Consider the following 16639-nt stretch of genomic DNA (forward strand, 5'->3'; position numbering starts at 1 on the left):
GGACGTCGTGATTGATAATGGGGCCCAGGAGGGCTGCTGTTTTCACTGGCTGAGGACTGCAGGAGGCCATTGTGACTTAAAACGGAGCTCAGGAGCTTGTGTTCCCTGACAGAACTTTTGGTCTGCCACAGACAACCCTGACACGAGTGACATCAAGCTGGCCATGCCCCCTCAGGTCAAACACAACCCTGATGCGGCCCTCAATGAAATCAAGTTAGACACCCTTGGCACACAGCGCTTATAAGCTGTCCTTACCACTCTCTGAATGGACTTTTGCTCTGAGGCGCTGCAGCCACCAAACCAAACAGTGATGCAGTTTGTTAAAATGCTCTCAATTGTGCCTCTGTAAAAAGTGGCCAGGACAGAAGGAGAAAGATGTGCTCTACTCATCTGACGTAGGAAATGCAGACTCTGGTTTGCACGCTTCACTTTACAGGTTTGCTGAACTCCAGACGTACACAGAGATGAGCTCCAGACCATTGGAAGACGGCAGCTGTGATGTCATTGTTGAGAAGCCAACTTATTTCATGAAGCTTGATGCAGGTACAAGGTATTTTGATGTTTTTAAATTCCAAAGTGTAACCTCATTTCTCTATACCAGTGTTGGTGAACCTTTTTGGCACCAAGTGCCGAAACGGGAGTGTACACACTTACACACTGGCCGCCTGGTCTTCTGGCTTCCGGTGCGCATGCACATGTGAAGACCAGCTGGTAGGTGTGTGTGAGTGCACCGGAAACCATAAGAACAGCTGCCCAGTGCGCATGCGTTTGCTGGGAACTTAAGTGCCTAAACAGGAGTATGTGCATGTGTGCGCCAGAAACCGGAAGAGCAACCACCCGGCGCGCCCATGCATGTGAAACTGACCAGTGCGCTGGAACCTGGAAGAGCAATGGGCGACGGCTTGCATTGCCGGAGAAATGGCTCTGGGTACCATTCTGGCACATGTGCAATAGGTTCTCCATCACGGCTCTATACTGATAAGAGAGACTCTATTTCTGTAAACGCTAGGAGGTACGCTTCTGGTAGTCCTTGACTTATAACTGGTTGTATAATAACCATTCAAATTTACAGTGGACTTGAACAAAGTTACTTTTGACCTATCCTTGAAGTTATGATTGATGTACCACTCTGCTGTCATATTGTGTTTCATGATTTTGTCAACTTGCTTGCATTTATGACCAATTGCAGCATCCCGTGGTCACATATTCACGTTTTGTGACTTCTTTTGCTGTTTATTGGCAAGAAATGCCGTTTGGATAAGCTGCATTCAGACTTACGGCCATGTGATTCGGTTAACAACCACAGTGACTTATGTTATGGCCATCATGAAAACAGTTGTAAAATTGAAGTCTAATCATGTGGTGACTCAAGTTATGACCACAATGACTCACTGACTAAAGCTCCAGGTTCAATTGTGGTTGTAAGCATAGGACTAACTATACTATGATTAATGTCTGAAGTTAGTGTTTCTTAACCTTGGTGTGAGGATGTCAAGTCCCAGAGTTTCCCAGCTAACGTGCTGGTTGTGTAACTCTGGAAGTTAAAATTCGCCAGGCTTAAGTGTTGCCAAGGTTGGAGACCCCTGCTTTAAAGTATTGTTTTTATGTAACTGCCAATTCTTATTGTAGTTATGTTCACATTGATATGAACATGCCTTAATGACTTGATTTACACATAATGTAATTAGTAATAGAGAGGCCAAACTAACAAAGCCTATTACATTTCCATTGCAGTTGTTAAGCAAATTCGGCCCCATTTCAAATCATTTTTGCCATACTGGCAAATCACTGTAGTTGTTAAGTGTATCATGCAGTCGTTGAGTGAGTCTGGTTTCCCCCATTGACTTTGCTTGTTGGAAGCAGCTGGGAAGGTTAGAAATTATGATTACATGACCCCAGGACAGTGAAACAGTCATAAATGTATGCCAGTTGCAAGATGCTCAAATTTTGATCGCATGACCAAACATAATTTGTTTGTGTGAATTAGGAAATGATTGTTGGTCACAAGTCACTTTTTTCAGTGCTATTGCAACTTCAAACAGTCACTAAATGAATGGCTGTAAGTTGAGAGCTATCTGTATAGCTGTGAGTTCGGTGAAATAAGCTGAGCTGAGCAAACTATCTTAACTTGATTTTTTTTTACTGAACTCATAAAGGCTTTCTTAAAATACAAAATATTGGCTGTGTCTATGTATCCACATGCATTCCCTTCTCTGCACATTCCTCTCTATCAAAATACTATCCAGAAGTTTGTGATTTACTAGGAAATAAAAACAGTGCAAGGCAAGCAGCATTTTGAAGATGGCGGTATTCCTTTTTTATGAAGAATATAAAATCCTTCAAGATTACTGCTCTGATCAAATTAGTAGCTTCCTATGACTGGATTTCATTTAAAGCCCATATGCTGGCAATAATAATGAGCTAGTCTCAAAGCTCATCCTTGTTCCAGCTTCTTAAATGTGTTTTAATGGCAACTTCATGGATTAATTAAATAACTCGTAATTTTGAACCTGTATTTTAGCATAGGTGCACCTAGGTTTTTGCATAAAATCCTAGGCCTTAGTTGTCAATGACTGCCTATGCAGTTCTGGTTGTGTTTACTACAAGATTAATTTTTCTTCCTTCTTTTAGGTGTCAACATGTACCATCATTTTTGTGACTTTGTGAATCTTTACATCACTCAGCATGTTACCAACACCTTCAGCACTGATATCAACATTGTAATGTGGGATACTGTAAGTAGGAGCACAAGAATAGTTAGGATTAGGTTAAGGCATAACTTTATTTGAGATCTTATTTTTGTCTGATGTAAATAGTTCCAGGGTTTGGATGAATTGTAGTTATGCTGTAGTGGGAGGATTGTTAATTAGCTGTAGACTGATATAAACTACCTCAAACAGTTAGTATAGTTAAATGAGGTATATTTCAGTTAAGGCTTTGCTCAAGGAATAAGATTTGGCTTTTTTGTTAAGTATTTGTAATTTTACTCTTAATGCTTAACTTCCTTTTTTCCTTGGTCTATGAGTCTGTATTTCAGCAAATCACCCCACATCCAGAATTATGGTTAAAAGCGCTCGTGATTGTAAATTGAGGCATCATTTGACAATTTTTGTGGTGGTTTTAAGCAAATGCTACAGTTAAATAAACCAATTTTTCCAAATGGGTGTTTTATTTATTTTTTTGCTAGAAACCAGAAATAAATTCCAGTAAGCAGCCCCAAAAAATAATAATTACCAGTTGCAGTCATGTGATTGCATGGTGCTGTAAATAGCCATAAAGTTGAGTTGGTTGCCAAGCACCCAAAATGTGATTACATGACCATGGGGTTATATGTGCGGCTGTCATAACTTTAAAAATGGGTTATGTAGCTTTCGGGGAATCCATAATAATTTTGCAGGGCCACTAAGTGACTGGTTATAAATTGAGGATCACCTGCCTGTCTAACATGTAGTTCTTCAGCTGGATTTCTCATTTGACTGTCTCCTATTTGGAAAAAAGCACTCTGTGTGTATTTTTAATACATCTAGTACTGTAATGTGAATTTGTCCTAAGCTAAAAATTTGTTATAGTATGTTTAATTCCCAGTATTGCCAGATGATGGCAGCAGTGTACTGTTTTATCTCACTGTATAAAGCTGAAGAAGTTTATGCATTCTCTTTATGTGCGGTGCATTGATTTAGCTGTTGCAGGTTTACAACCCTTATTAAAAAAAATGTATTTAGTAAAACTGAACTTACTTTTTATTAAGTAAATTTTAACATATACAACTTTCTACTCAAATGTCCCAAAGGTGCTTTTTTTTCAGGAGACAACTGGACTTTCTTGTTTTTCTTTGAAGATGTTTCGTTTCTCATCCAAGGAAGTCCAGTTTCCTTGTGAAAAAGCACCTTTGGGACAACTATGATCTGAATGACTGAGAGTCTTCGTATATATATTTTTTACTCATATGTTTCAAAAGTTGTAGCTTTTGAAATAAAACATTAAAAGTTCTATGTAAGTGAAATGAAACAGAAATGCAATTTTATATTTAAAAACATGCTTTTAGCATGTTTCTGAACAAATATAAATTGCTAACTCATTATTTATAAAGGGCCTTTGGTAACACATCAGTTCAGGGATATGATGGTAAGATATTTGTTAGGTCAGTTTAGTATCTTCAAGTTGTGGAAAATTAGAAAAACCCTTAGGTTAATGTGGCTAAATATGAAATTATGTGAACTTTTTAAAGAATATATTTATTGTACACTATTATTTTGGCTATTAAATAAGAAAAAGAGCATGGAAAATGCAGAACCGAAAATGTTCAGTTATCAAATCATACAGTCTGCACCAATGTCACATTTCTCTTCACATATCTTTAGTTGTATTTTTCTTTTTTAATCTTTGGAGACTACTAAAATTTATATTTATTTTTACCATATCTCTTTTAATATTTTATCTCTTTTACACTGAATTCTTTTAGAATCTTATTGTTTAAAACGGACATATTAATTTAGACTATATTAAGGGAAATCTTATTGGCATTTGTGTTTGTTTTTCAGAGTACATATGGATATGGAGATTTGTTCAGTGAAACATGGAAAGCATTTACAGACTATGAAATAATACATTTGAAATCGTATGATTCAAAAAGGGTATGGAATATTGTATCATTTTAAAATTATACTGTTTTATTTTAAACGTACTGAATAATTTGTTTTGTGGTATTTATGTTTTATGTTTTGTAACATAATACTGGTCCTTTGATTGCTGGAGTTGTAATAGTTAAAGTAAAGATAAGAATTTGCCTGTTTGTAGTTGACCCAGCCGCATAAACCAGGAAGTCATCTTACTTGGATATGAATGCATCAGGGAGCTACATTATAGTATAATGTAAACTAGGAATAAATCCCAAAAGACGGAAAGGTAAAGGTAAAAGGAAAGAGGAAAGGGAAAGGAAAGGAAAGAAAAGAAAAGAAAAGGAAACTATAATAGTCCCTCCTAGTTTCACAAAACATAATTTATGAAACTTGAAAAGCTTAATGGATTACCATGATCATCATCTGACATTTTAAATATACATTTATACATTTATACATACATACATACATACATACATACATACATACATACATACATACATACATATATATATTTAAATTACACTCTGGGGATATAAATATAAACCACAATATATTTGCTACGATTTGCAGGAAATATCAAAAGCCAATATCAAAAGCCTCCTATAATTGCCTAGAGTCACCTTGGCAAGATGGGCGACATGGAAGTCTAATAATAAATAAATAATAAATAATTCAAACTTTTGTTGTCCGTGGTAGTAGAAATTAGTAAATGAAAGTACATGTCTGGAATGGTAACATGATGCCAGTTACCTTTCATAATCATGCCATAACTTCTACCATTAAACTACCATTACAATACTTCTTGAAAATATTTTATGTTATGAGAGTTTATAATTATCATATATCACAATAAAAATCACCCATCTCACAAAACAAGTGACTCTGGTCAGTGTACAACAAAGTTATCAAAAATATTCTGAACTACTTTCCATTGCACTGTTAATAGATCCTGCTTCATAACAGAGTTGGAAGGGACCTTGGAGGTCTTCTAGTCCAACTCCTGGCTCAAGCTGGAAGCCCTATACCATTTCAGACAAATATTTGTCAAGTCTTTTTTTTTTAAAGAACTCCAGTGTTGGAGCACCCACAATTTCTGGAGACAAGTCATTCCATTAACACTGTCAGGAAATTTCTCCTTAGTTCTAGGTTGCTTCTCTCCTTGATTAGTGTCCATCCATTGCTTCTGCCCTCAGGTGCTTTAGAGAGTAGCTTGACTCCTTCTTCTTTGTGGCAACCCCTGAGACATTGGAATACTGCTATCACAACTCCCCTAGTCCTGCTTTTCATTATATTAGACATACCCAATTCCTGCAACCGTTCTTCATATGTTTTAGTCTCCAGTCCCCTAATCATCTTTGTTGCTCTTCTCTGCACTCTTTATTTGCCTCACTCCTTATATATTAAGGAAAATCCTTGTAAATTGTTAATCTTTTTTTCCAGGTCTGCTTCAAAGAAGCAGTTTTTACCCTATTGCCTCGAATGAGGTTTGGCTTGTTTTATAATACACCATTGGTGAGTAAATCTGGTGAGATTACCGCTCTTTAAAACAAAACAAAACAAGCTGGATACTTGGGTCTGAATAAACTTGATGATTTTTATTCCCCCTCCCCCCCTCACTCTATATATGATAGAAAATTAAAGCATAAATGTTTACATTTTATTCCTGTGTCTGGTCTAATTGCAGATCTCCGGCTGTCACGGGACAGGATTATTCCGAGCCTTTTCTCAACACGTGTTGCACAGATTAAATATCACCCAAGATGGGCCTAAGGTACTAGTTCGCTTGCAACAGTAGTCCTTGACATACGGCCATTATTTCAGCCGGGATTACAGTCCTAAATCACGCTGGTTATTAAGTGGTTAACCATGTGACTCGGGTGTCAAACTGGCAGCCCGTGGGCCAGATGCATCACTCGCAGGCCATGCCAACCCCAGCTCCGTGAAGGGGGAAAAGCGTCACATGACATCACATGATGCAGCATGGCACAAGTTTGACACCCGTGATGTGACGGATCAATTTTACAAACTTTTCTTTAGTGGTCATTAAATGAACATGATGGTGGTAATGTGAACATTGCCATTAAACAAATGCTGCACTCATTAAGTTAATCCATTGTCCCTGGTTGGTGGTTTTTGCCAGAAATAGAAGTAAATAGCAATAGCATTTAGACTTATATACCGCTTAACAGTGCTTTATAGTCCTCTCTAAGTGGTTTACAGAGTCAGCGTATTGCCCCCCAACAATCTGGATCCTCGTGCTGGTTAATTTGCAGCCAATAAAGAAGTCTAGTCTAGTCTATTTGACTGCAGGATATTGCAAACAGCTGTGAATGCAGGAAGTTGCTAAGCATACACAGTGCAATCATGTGACCTGGGGGGACCAGTTAAGCGACCAATTGTAACTTGAAGACTAGCTGTGATGAAATGAAACTGAAATTGTATGCTCTCCCCCTCCCCTCCCTGCATTTCCACTTCCAAGACTTTTCTCATATCCTAGCAGTGTTTCTTCAAGTGTGGTCTGGATATCCTTCAGAGTCCTTTCAAGGGTCTATGAAATCCAAATTATTTGCAAGATTTTGAATGATATTTGCAAAAACAATGTCACTCTTCCCATTGTTACTTTTATTTTAAAAAAAATATTAGGATTTTTAATGGAAAATGGGTTAGTACCTAATGGATTTAACATTGCTATTTTCAATGAGTCAGTAAATAACTAATCTATGAATGTGTCAGTTTTAATTTTCAATACAGTAAATATAAGCCACATAAGCAAAATCTGTTTTGGGGTCCTCCATAATTTTTTAAAAGTAGGAAGGAATCTTGAGAGAAAAAAAGTTTTAAGAAATGGTGTCCTCATAGTTCTGATATCCCGTATTGGTGTATTTGTAGTTTAAATATTCCTATTTTTATTTGGGAAGACACTATAGAGAATTCTGTATTTGAAAACATAGCTATTGCCAGAAAATTGGATTGGGGCAGAAGATATCACAAGTTAACCCCACCTCCCCTACCTCCTAGCTACGTAACTAGTTGAGTAGCTTTGAGCCAATCATTTCCTCTCCGTTCAAGTTACCCACAAGATTGTGAGGGTTTTGTCAAGTGCAGAAAATCAGGAACCGAAGCAGTTCAAATGAATACAGGTTTCTTGCATGCTGACATTCTGTACGAGAATCTGAACATCTAATGGTCCAAGTGAATTGGCAGTAGATAAGAGCCAATGGAATTCAAAGTGGGCTGGACTTAGATCTCTTGTGGGCGCAAAGGGACTCAAGACTGATGTTGCTCTTGACTCCTCGGGCTCAGCCTGGTCATCTTCTACAGTTATTCTTGCAGGGCTCAACCGGATGCTGGCTATATGCATGCTTAATGGAGATACAAAGGAACGAGAACATAAAAAGAACAAACGAATAAAAATACATAACGATAATTAGGATCAGACCTTGAACAGCAAAGTCCAGTAGTTCTGATATATCCAGTTGCCTCAGAATAATTTTCACTACTCAAGAGTTTCCTTTTTGTCTACTAGGAAGTCTATTCTTCTAAAAGCCACCTGATAAATCCTTGATTGCTGTTTGTTGCCTATTCAGTAATTTTGCTGATTTTTCAGTTAACGGCTGTTATTTTTGTCAGTTTTTACAGGTAGAAAAATTAGTTTCATTCCTTAAAATATTAACTATAGAACATAAAGCATATTCATCACAAAGGGCTCACATTTTCCAGCTTTCCACATCCATTTGCTACATGTTTCCTGCTGGTCTTAATAGATTTCATGCCGTTAAACCTTTGTATTTCTTTTTTTTTTACAATTTATCGCTGAGGACTGAATTATTATTTTTAAGTGGGGAAGGAAAATAACTTTATTTGGAGGGCTAATCTTATATTTTTTTCCCTCCATTACTAACCTGTGTATTAAGTGGCCCTGTTCAGTTTCAGTAATAGTACTCAATGATGTTGTCCATTTTATATTCAATAAATATAAAGTATTTAAAAGCCTATGGCTCTTCAGGGACATTCAGAGTTGGCATAGAGGTAGCCTCTTGAATGGCTTAGCTATTTGTGGCAAATACTCCTACTAAAGTTACACCTGAGGTATTTGTGGCCTTCTTGCATGTTATATAAATGAGGTGATTAAAAGAAAAAGACAGGTTAATCGCCCTACTAATTGTTGCTGTTAAGGCCAGTAATTTTTTTCTGTTGTCACTCTACTGGTGTTTTCTTTGTTTAGGTGCAATGAATTGATTAATGGAATGTTTTTGCTGAATTTGGATGTTTTTGTTTTTTTAATAGGATGGGAAAATCAGAGTTACAATACTTGCCCGGACTACAGAGTATAGAAAGATATTAAACCAGAATGAGGTTTGCTCATTTGTTTTGCTTCTGTTAAATCTCTTTGCTTTATGGTTGCCACATAGAAGGTAACTTTAATACTGCTTTGAACATTTTTGTTTTTTCCTCTCCCTCTTCAGCTTGCCAATGCTTTGAAAACACTGCCATTATTTGACGTCCAAATAGTGAATTACAAGTATAAGTAAGTATATTTGAAAGGAGAAGTAGAGCTGGCCTGCAGTTCTTTATACCAAATAAGTATATGACATATCAATATCTACAGGGATGGAGTCTATCTATCTATCTATCTATCTATCTATCTATCTATCTATCTATCTATCTATCTATCATCTATCTATCTATCTATCTATCTATCTATCTATCTATCTATCATCTATCTATCTATCTATCATCTATCTATCTATCTATCTATCTATCTATCTATCTATCTATCTATCTATCTATCTATCTATCTATCTATCTATCTATTGTCAGGGTTCCAAATAGCATTCAAAAGTAAATCAGAGTCCAAGGCAAAGTATTGGTCCAAGTTCCAATTTCTTAAGAGAGCCATGTTGGCACATCTGGGAAAACCCAAATCTGAAAGGTTCCTGGTTTTCCCCACCCAGTTGAAAGTTCAAGATCTTGCCCCCAGGCCCACAAGTCCATCACATGGTCCAATCTCCCACTGCCATGCTGGCAGTTCCACCCATCTAATTCTGGTCAGGTGCAGAGGTGCAAAGAAAAAGGATGACCTTGGTTTTCTAGAAAGAATTTTGTTGTGACTACATAGCATGTGACTCCTGACAATGCCCCCCCTCTCATTTTCCCACAATAGAAAATGCATAGCAGAATAATAGAAAGTGTGGCAGGCCAAAGACCCAAAAGAAAAGCTGGCTGCAGGCCTGACACTATCATACATCCATCTTAGGAACTGCCCATCTCCCTCACAGGGTGACTCCGGGCAGCGTGGAAGTAAAATGTTCAAAACATAAAAACTAAAATAAAACCTAAAATAGGCAAGGTGAGTTAAAGTTTTTACTTAAGAGTTAATTAAAAAGCGGGGGGGGGGGGGGGGGCTGCTAGGCAGTCCCATTGCTGCATGCTCGTCTCAGTGAGTCCCAAGTGATAAGGCAGAGCAATCTTTAAATATTTATGAAAGGCCAGGAGAGTGGGGGCTTGCCTTGCTTTACTGAGGAAGGGGAGAATGTTCCAAAGAGCAGGGACAGTGGGAAAAAAGGCTTTCTTTCTCAGACTCTGCCAGTCAAAATTCTTTATAGATAGATAGATAGATAGATAGATAGATAGATAGATAGATAGATAGATAGATAGATAGATAGATAGATAGATAGATAGATATAGATATAGATATAGATATAGATATAGATTTTTTTTTCAATTACAAAAATAAACATTCCATTTTTCCTTATGCAATGTGTCGTCTGGGTACAAACATCTCTGTGCAACATCATTCCTCATTTGCTACATCTTTCTCATGCATACTAACATTATTTCCCTAAACTTAATATTATGGTATATTAAAACATTTAAACATTATAAAACTCTCCATTTTTCCCAGTCAAAATTCTTTTAACTGAGAGGATTAAAAGAACATATTTTCCCTTTCTGTCCAGGTGGTAATGTGATGAGGTGAAGATAGTTTTTTTAGATAGCTTGGCCCCATGCTGTGTAGGGCTTTAAAAGTCATAGCTACCACCTTGAATTGGGCTCAGAAACACACCTGCATCCAATGTAGCTCGTACAGCAAAGATGTTACATGCACTATTCTTATATGCAGCGGTGGCTAGCATGAGACCATCATTGATCCTCCTTATTTAATAGGAGTCTGTATTTCAGAAGGTTCCCCACAACCTCTGAGGAGCAATTGGAGTGGGCTGAGAACAAACATTCCATGTCTTCCTTTGAACAAACCAAAATGATTTTCCAAAGCTACCATTGGGTACAGCCCAGTTACTTTGAATTGCTGAAATTGTAGGACACTTTCTAATGAACCAACCACCATGATATACAACAGGGTTTCTCTGTTACTTCTTAGAATATACTTCTGAAAAACATGCTGACATAAAGAGCAGTCCATAGAGTTAAATTTAGTAATGTACTTGTCTAAGCATAGTGCTAGACAATGAAATATAATTTTTTTTAACTGTATATTTGCATGGCAGTCTTATAAGGTGCTTCTAGGCAGTCAGATACTGCGGTAAATGAATCCATTGACTGACCAGTCTTAATCATAGATCCTCCTCCAGATAACTTAGAATAGAATAATATTGGAAGGGATCTTGGAGGTCATCCATCCCCCTGCTTAAGCAGGAAACCCTATTTCATTTCAGACAAATGGTTGTCCAACCTCTTCTTAAAAACTTCCAGTGTTGGAGCATTCACAACTTCTGAAGGCAAATTGTTCCACTGATTAATTGTTCTGTCAGGAAATTTTGCCTTAGTTCTAAGTTGCTTCGCTGCTTGATTAGTTTCCATCTGTTGCTTCTTGTCCTGCTCTCAGGTGCCTTGGAGAATAGTTTGACTCCCTCTTCTTTGTGGCAGCCCCTGAGATACTGGAACACTGCTATCATGTCTCCACTAGTCCTTCTTTCTGTTAAACTAGACATACCCAGTTCCTGCAACCGTTCTTCATATGTTTTAGTCTCCAGTCCCCTAATCATCTTTGTTGCTCTTCTCTACACTCTTTCTAGAGTCTCCACATTTTTTCTACATTGTGGTGATCAAAACTGAATGCAGTATTCCAAGTGTGGCCTTACCAAGGCATTATAAAGTGGTATTAACACTTCACGTGATGTTGATTCTATCCCTATGTTTATGCAGTCTAGGACTGTTGGCTTTTCTGGCAGCTGCTGCACAATGCTGGCTCATATTTAAACGGTTGTCCACTAGGACTCGAAGATCCCTCTCACAGTTGCTATTATTGAGCCAGGCACCACATACACTGTACCTGTGCATTTTGTTTTTCTTGCCTAAATGTAGGACCTTACTTTTTTCACCATTGAATTTCATTTTGTTAGAGAAGGAGCCTTCTTATTGCTGGTACCAATCGATGAAATTCTTTCCCCAGAAATAATGTGAAGAATGAACATTTTGAAAGATGTTATTATTTCAGGCACTTTAGGAAATCCTGTTTCTGTTTTGCCGTTGGCTCTACTTTGATTTTTGTCAGCTGCATTTTCATTTGCTATTATTGCTAGTGGTTTTAATCACTATCATGCTGTCGTTTGGCCATTTTGTGTCTCTTTGATTTATATTGTACATTTAAATAGATTTTCAAACTACCTAGGGAAATGTAGTAGTGAGGCAGTTTAGAAATATACAAGATGATGTAGCTCAAGGACATTTTTATTTTAATGTGTTTCTTATGCATTTCATTCTTGGAGGACTTTTTTTCATAGCCTTGAGCTATGTTCAAATGGTGATCTCTTGTGCTTTTCCTGGCACGCACAAACTTGTGTATATATGGATTTGTATTTCTCTCTCTGTGTGTGTAGGTATATGTTGGGGTTTTTTGTGTTTGTGTGTGTATACGTGTATATAGCCTTTCTTATGCTGGTTTATATAGGGAGCTCGAATTTAAGGAGCAGCTGAAGATAACCCACAATTCTGATATCTTCATTGGAATGCATGGAGCAGGCCTTACTCATCTTCTCTTTTTGCCAGATTGGGCTGTCATCTTTGAACTGTAAGTCTTTCCTTGGCAGTTATGCTTGTATTTTTAATATCTTTGCATGAGGGTGTGGGCATGCATTACACGAAGATGGATTTCTTGCTGCAGAGAAAGCTCCACATTTGTGTTTTTTAATATATGCGTGACAGTGAAGGATGGCACGACTTCCTATGTCACAGGAGCTGTCAAAATTATCTGGGTGGTAATTGGTAAAAATCAAGAAATGCTTCTTCAAATCGATGTGGTAACCCTGTTTGCTGACTTTTATTGGATTGAGGTTGACAGCAGGCAGCCTGCAGGCTAAACCCAGTCTCCTTTTCTGGGTGGTTTGTCAGAAAAACTAGTTGTTGCCTGGATCATTTTTAAACAGACCTTAAAAATCACATCTAATCTTTCACTCGGAGGCAAGTCATGTGGACATCAACCACAGAGACGATATGCTTGCTCTTTGTGGCTGCTTCTTTATCTTCTCTCTCACGAGAACATGGCCAGGTTTGTCGATTGGGTTACTCTTGCTGCCCGTGAAGATACTGTGTTTTAAAATTGTGTGTGGCTGCTGCAGTTTCCCGTTCTCTCTAGTCTCTCATTTCATAGGTGATACAACTACACCAGGGGTGGTATTCACTTACTTTCCCTATCGGATAGCAAAGGTGAGTGCTCCGTCCATGCATACACTCGGCCTTCTGCGCATGCACTTTGATAGCGCCCCGGCTTGCACACACGGGCGGCTTGAAAACGTGCCTAAATAGGACAGCATAGAGCTGGGGCTGGTGGGTTGGCCCACCCATGATTTATTTCCACTACCGAGTGAATTGGTCCAAACTGGCTGAATACCACCTCTGACCTATACACACTGGCAAAGATAAACATGAAGTATTTGACCTTTGGCTTTCCATAACTTGCTTCTCCTTTCTATAGGGACAGAGCTGGAAAAAGAAAAAAACACAGCTGGTTAGTTTTCTGGTAAAATTGTCTTTGACAAATCCCCATCATTTCTGCATCCCTGTAGGTACAATTGTAAAGATGAACGTTGCTACTTAGACCTTGCAAGGCTGAGAGGAATCCATTACATCACCTGGCAGCAGAAGGATAAAGTGTTCCCTCAGGATGAGGTATACTAGAAGGTTGGGTGGGATGGATGGAAAGGACTTTATTTCCTTGGGTCTTAATTGTTTTTGTATTACCCTTCTCAGTTCTTCTACATGAAATATGATTCTGTTCTACAGCCCAAATTAAATTCTCTGCTCTGATTAAGGAGTCATTTTATATTAATAGCTGGGGGAGGAAGAGTAATGAAATTAATTGGCCATTAGTTTAGGCTGTCAATAGCGTTGCTGTGAGGGGTTTCTAACCGATACGGTAGTTTTGGGGTGATCAATAAATCAGCTATTATGAATTATAATAATTACTTAATATGCTTGTTTTACCTCAGTGCTTCCTTAAAATAATGTTAACTCCTATTTCTTCAGGGGCATCACCCGACATTAGGAAAACATCCAAAATTTACAAATTACGCCTTCGATGTGGAAGAATTTGTCCGTCTGGTTCTGTTGGCAGCTGATCATGTGTCACAACACTCCAAATGGCCATTTAGGAGAAAACATGATGAATTCTAGGTCAGATAATTGGCCTCCTCTGCAGAGTTTTTAAATACTAAAGTGTTCAGAATGTCGGTTCTTTTGAAGTAGAATCACGAATTATGAACTTGTTTGAAGAGGGAGAAGTGAAAAGGGTTAAATGGGCAGGAGTCATATATAATGTCTCTCTCCAAGCATGTTATTTCTGTATTATTACTTTCTTACTGACAATCCCCATCCTAATTTACTTGAGGAATTTGCATTATGCATGATCTATTTATTAAGGTGAACATGTTTGCACTATAATCTTCCTATTTATTTTAGGATTGTCATTGCTCCAGAGCAGTGAAGTGAAAGATAAGCACACTGGACCTTTTCCTCCCCTGCTTCTTTTTGTGACATGTAGCAAGACCATTGCAGCCTTGTATCTCCCTCCCTCCCTCCCTCCCTCCCTCAGCACTGACAGTGATCTGGAAATGAAAATCCAGATGAGGTCCATTGTGTAATAGAAAAGCTAAGAAATCAGGTTGATAATGCAACTTATGTGTGACTTGCTAAAATGTTACACTTTTTAAAAAGCAGCAAATCACAGCTGAGGGAAGGGGATTTTGGCATGAAATTCACAGAGGGCCTCAGTCCTAATCAGCAGTTCAATCCTGATCTGTCACTCTGACTTCATTTTTAATTAAAAGAGAAGTATCTCTCTGAAATATGCTTAATCATGGTTTTGTTTCTATTGCCACATGCATTTCACATTTAGGACTGTCATTATACAGGGAATCCCTGGTTAATGGCCATTTATTTAGCAAGTTATGGTAGTGCTCAAGACCCCATGGTCCTGTGATCCTGATTCAAGCACTTGGCAACTGGCTTGCAGTTACAATGGTTGCAGCATCCTGGGGTCACATAGCCATTATTTGCAGCTCCCGCTGCTAGCTTCCAACAAGCAAAGGCCATGGGGAACACAGCAGGAGGTTGCAAATGGCAATCACATGACATAACATAACGCAATGTTCTTCTAATGGCAGCTAGAGCTGCTGGAACTGTTGTCATAAATCAGTGTAGTCATTGTCACTTAGTGACGAAGTTATTGCTCCCAATTGCCATTGTTAACTGAGGACTACCTGCAGATTTAGTTTTACTCATTAATGATTCCTCTGTTTGCTTTCTGTGGGTGTCCATGTTACACATGGGATGGCAGGTGTAGGGATGAAATATTTTAAGTTGTTACTGTAGCAGTTTTCTTCATGGGATTTTACTGTGTTTATCTTAGCAATTTACCCTTGTCTTAAGTATCACTTTGTTTATTTTTCTTACTTGGACAAAATTGTCACCCATTTTCATCTCCTTGATTTATCTTGCTAAACATGCTACAGTCATTCTAACCTTGTCTAACCCTCAACTTTGTGTACATCCTATTTAGACTTCTGTTACCGTTGTTTTAAACAACTGCCTAAATGGTTCAGTTGTGGGTGGGGGAGAGGGAGAATATATACAATTGAATAGTATTTCCTAAATAATTTTCTATGAATATACATCAGGACTGTCAAACTTGCAGGCCGGATGCATCACATGCTGGCCATGCCCATGCCCGGTTTAATGAAGGGGGGGGGGAGTCCCGATACATCACGTGACGCCACGGTGACGCCACGGTGACGCAGCGAGTTTGACACTCCGGATTTACATCATTGTCTATTTTTCATTTAATTGTGAAGATCACCTAGAGGAGATCACCCCTGACTGCTCTTTAGAAGGCTAGATCCTGAAGATGAAAGTCAAATACTTTGGCCACCTAATGAGAAGGAAGGACTCACTGGAGAAGAGACTAATGCTGGGAAAGATTGAGGGCAAAAGAAGAAGGGGATGACAGAGAATGAGGTGGCTGGGTGGAGTCATTGAAGCAGTTGATATGAGCTTAAATGGACTCCAGAGGACTCCAGAGAACAGGAAGGCCTAGGGGAACATTGTCCATAGGGTCATGATGGGTTGGACATGACTTTGCAAATAACAACAACAACAACAACAACAACAACAACCTTCTGAAAGTCCAAATGGGACTAAGATAGGATAGATCCTTGTTACTAAATTTCTTGTTATTTCTTATGGAAATAGCCACAATGCTAAAGTTGACTAGAATTAAATGTAACTGTATCCCTTGCCACTGAGTGTGTAGGGGAAAAAAAGCATAAGAACGATATTGATTCTAATTTGCACTGTTTGTAGCTGGAATGCTTGCAACCTTGATATAGGGTGTTCCGCCCTTGACAAAAAGGACTCCTCCTTATTTGTATGCAAAAGTAGACAAGCATAAATACTTGGATGATACATAATGATTGATATTATTGACCCCTTTTTAAATAATCCAAAGCAATTGTTTAGAGAGTGGCCCTATTGGCTGTTGTGTTTATAGAAGGGGATGGAAA

At 38.3% G+C, this 16639-nt stretch overlaps 1 protein-coding gene across 1 annotated transcript in view; it reads left to right on the plus strand.

Moving 5' to 3' along the window:
- EOGT (EGF domain specific O-linked N-acetylglucosamine transferase) overlaps positions 1-16002 on the plus strand; it is a 34432-nt gene extending 18430 nt beyond the window's left edge. The window contains exons 8-17 of the mRNA XM_032208496.1: positions 437-543; positions 2632-2735; positions 4542-4634; positions 6063-6134; positions 6307-6393; positions 8910-8978; positions 9089-9150; positions 12535-12654; positions 13649-13751; positions 14109-16002. Coding sequence (XP_032064387.1) covers positions 437-543; positions 2632-2735; positions 4542-4634; positions 6063-6134; positions 6307-6393; positions 8910-8978; positions 9089-9150; positions 12535-12654; positions 13649-13751; positions 14109-14255 — 964 coding nt within the window. The 3' untranslated portion in view covers positions 14256-16002. The remainder of the gene's footprint in view (positions 1-436; positions 544-2631; positions 2736-4541; positions 4635-6062; positions 6135-6306; positions 6394-8909; positions 8979-9088; positions 9151-12534; positions 12655-13648; positions 13752-14108) is intronic.
- The last annotated feature ends 637 nt before the right edge of the window (positions 16003-16639 follow it).

Source organism: Thamnophis elegans, chromosome 2, assembly GCF_009769535.1.
Source record: "Thamnophis elegans isolate rThaEle1 chromosome 2, rThaEle1.pri, whole genome shotgun sequence".
Classification (NCBI taxonomy): Eukaryota; Metazoa; Chordata; class Lepidosauria; order Squamata; family Colubridae; genus Thamnophis; species Thamnophis elegans.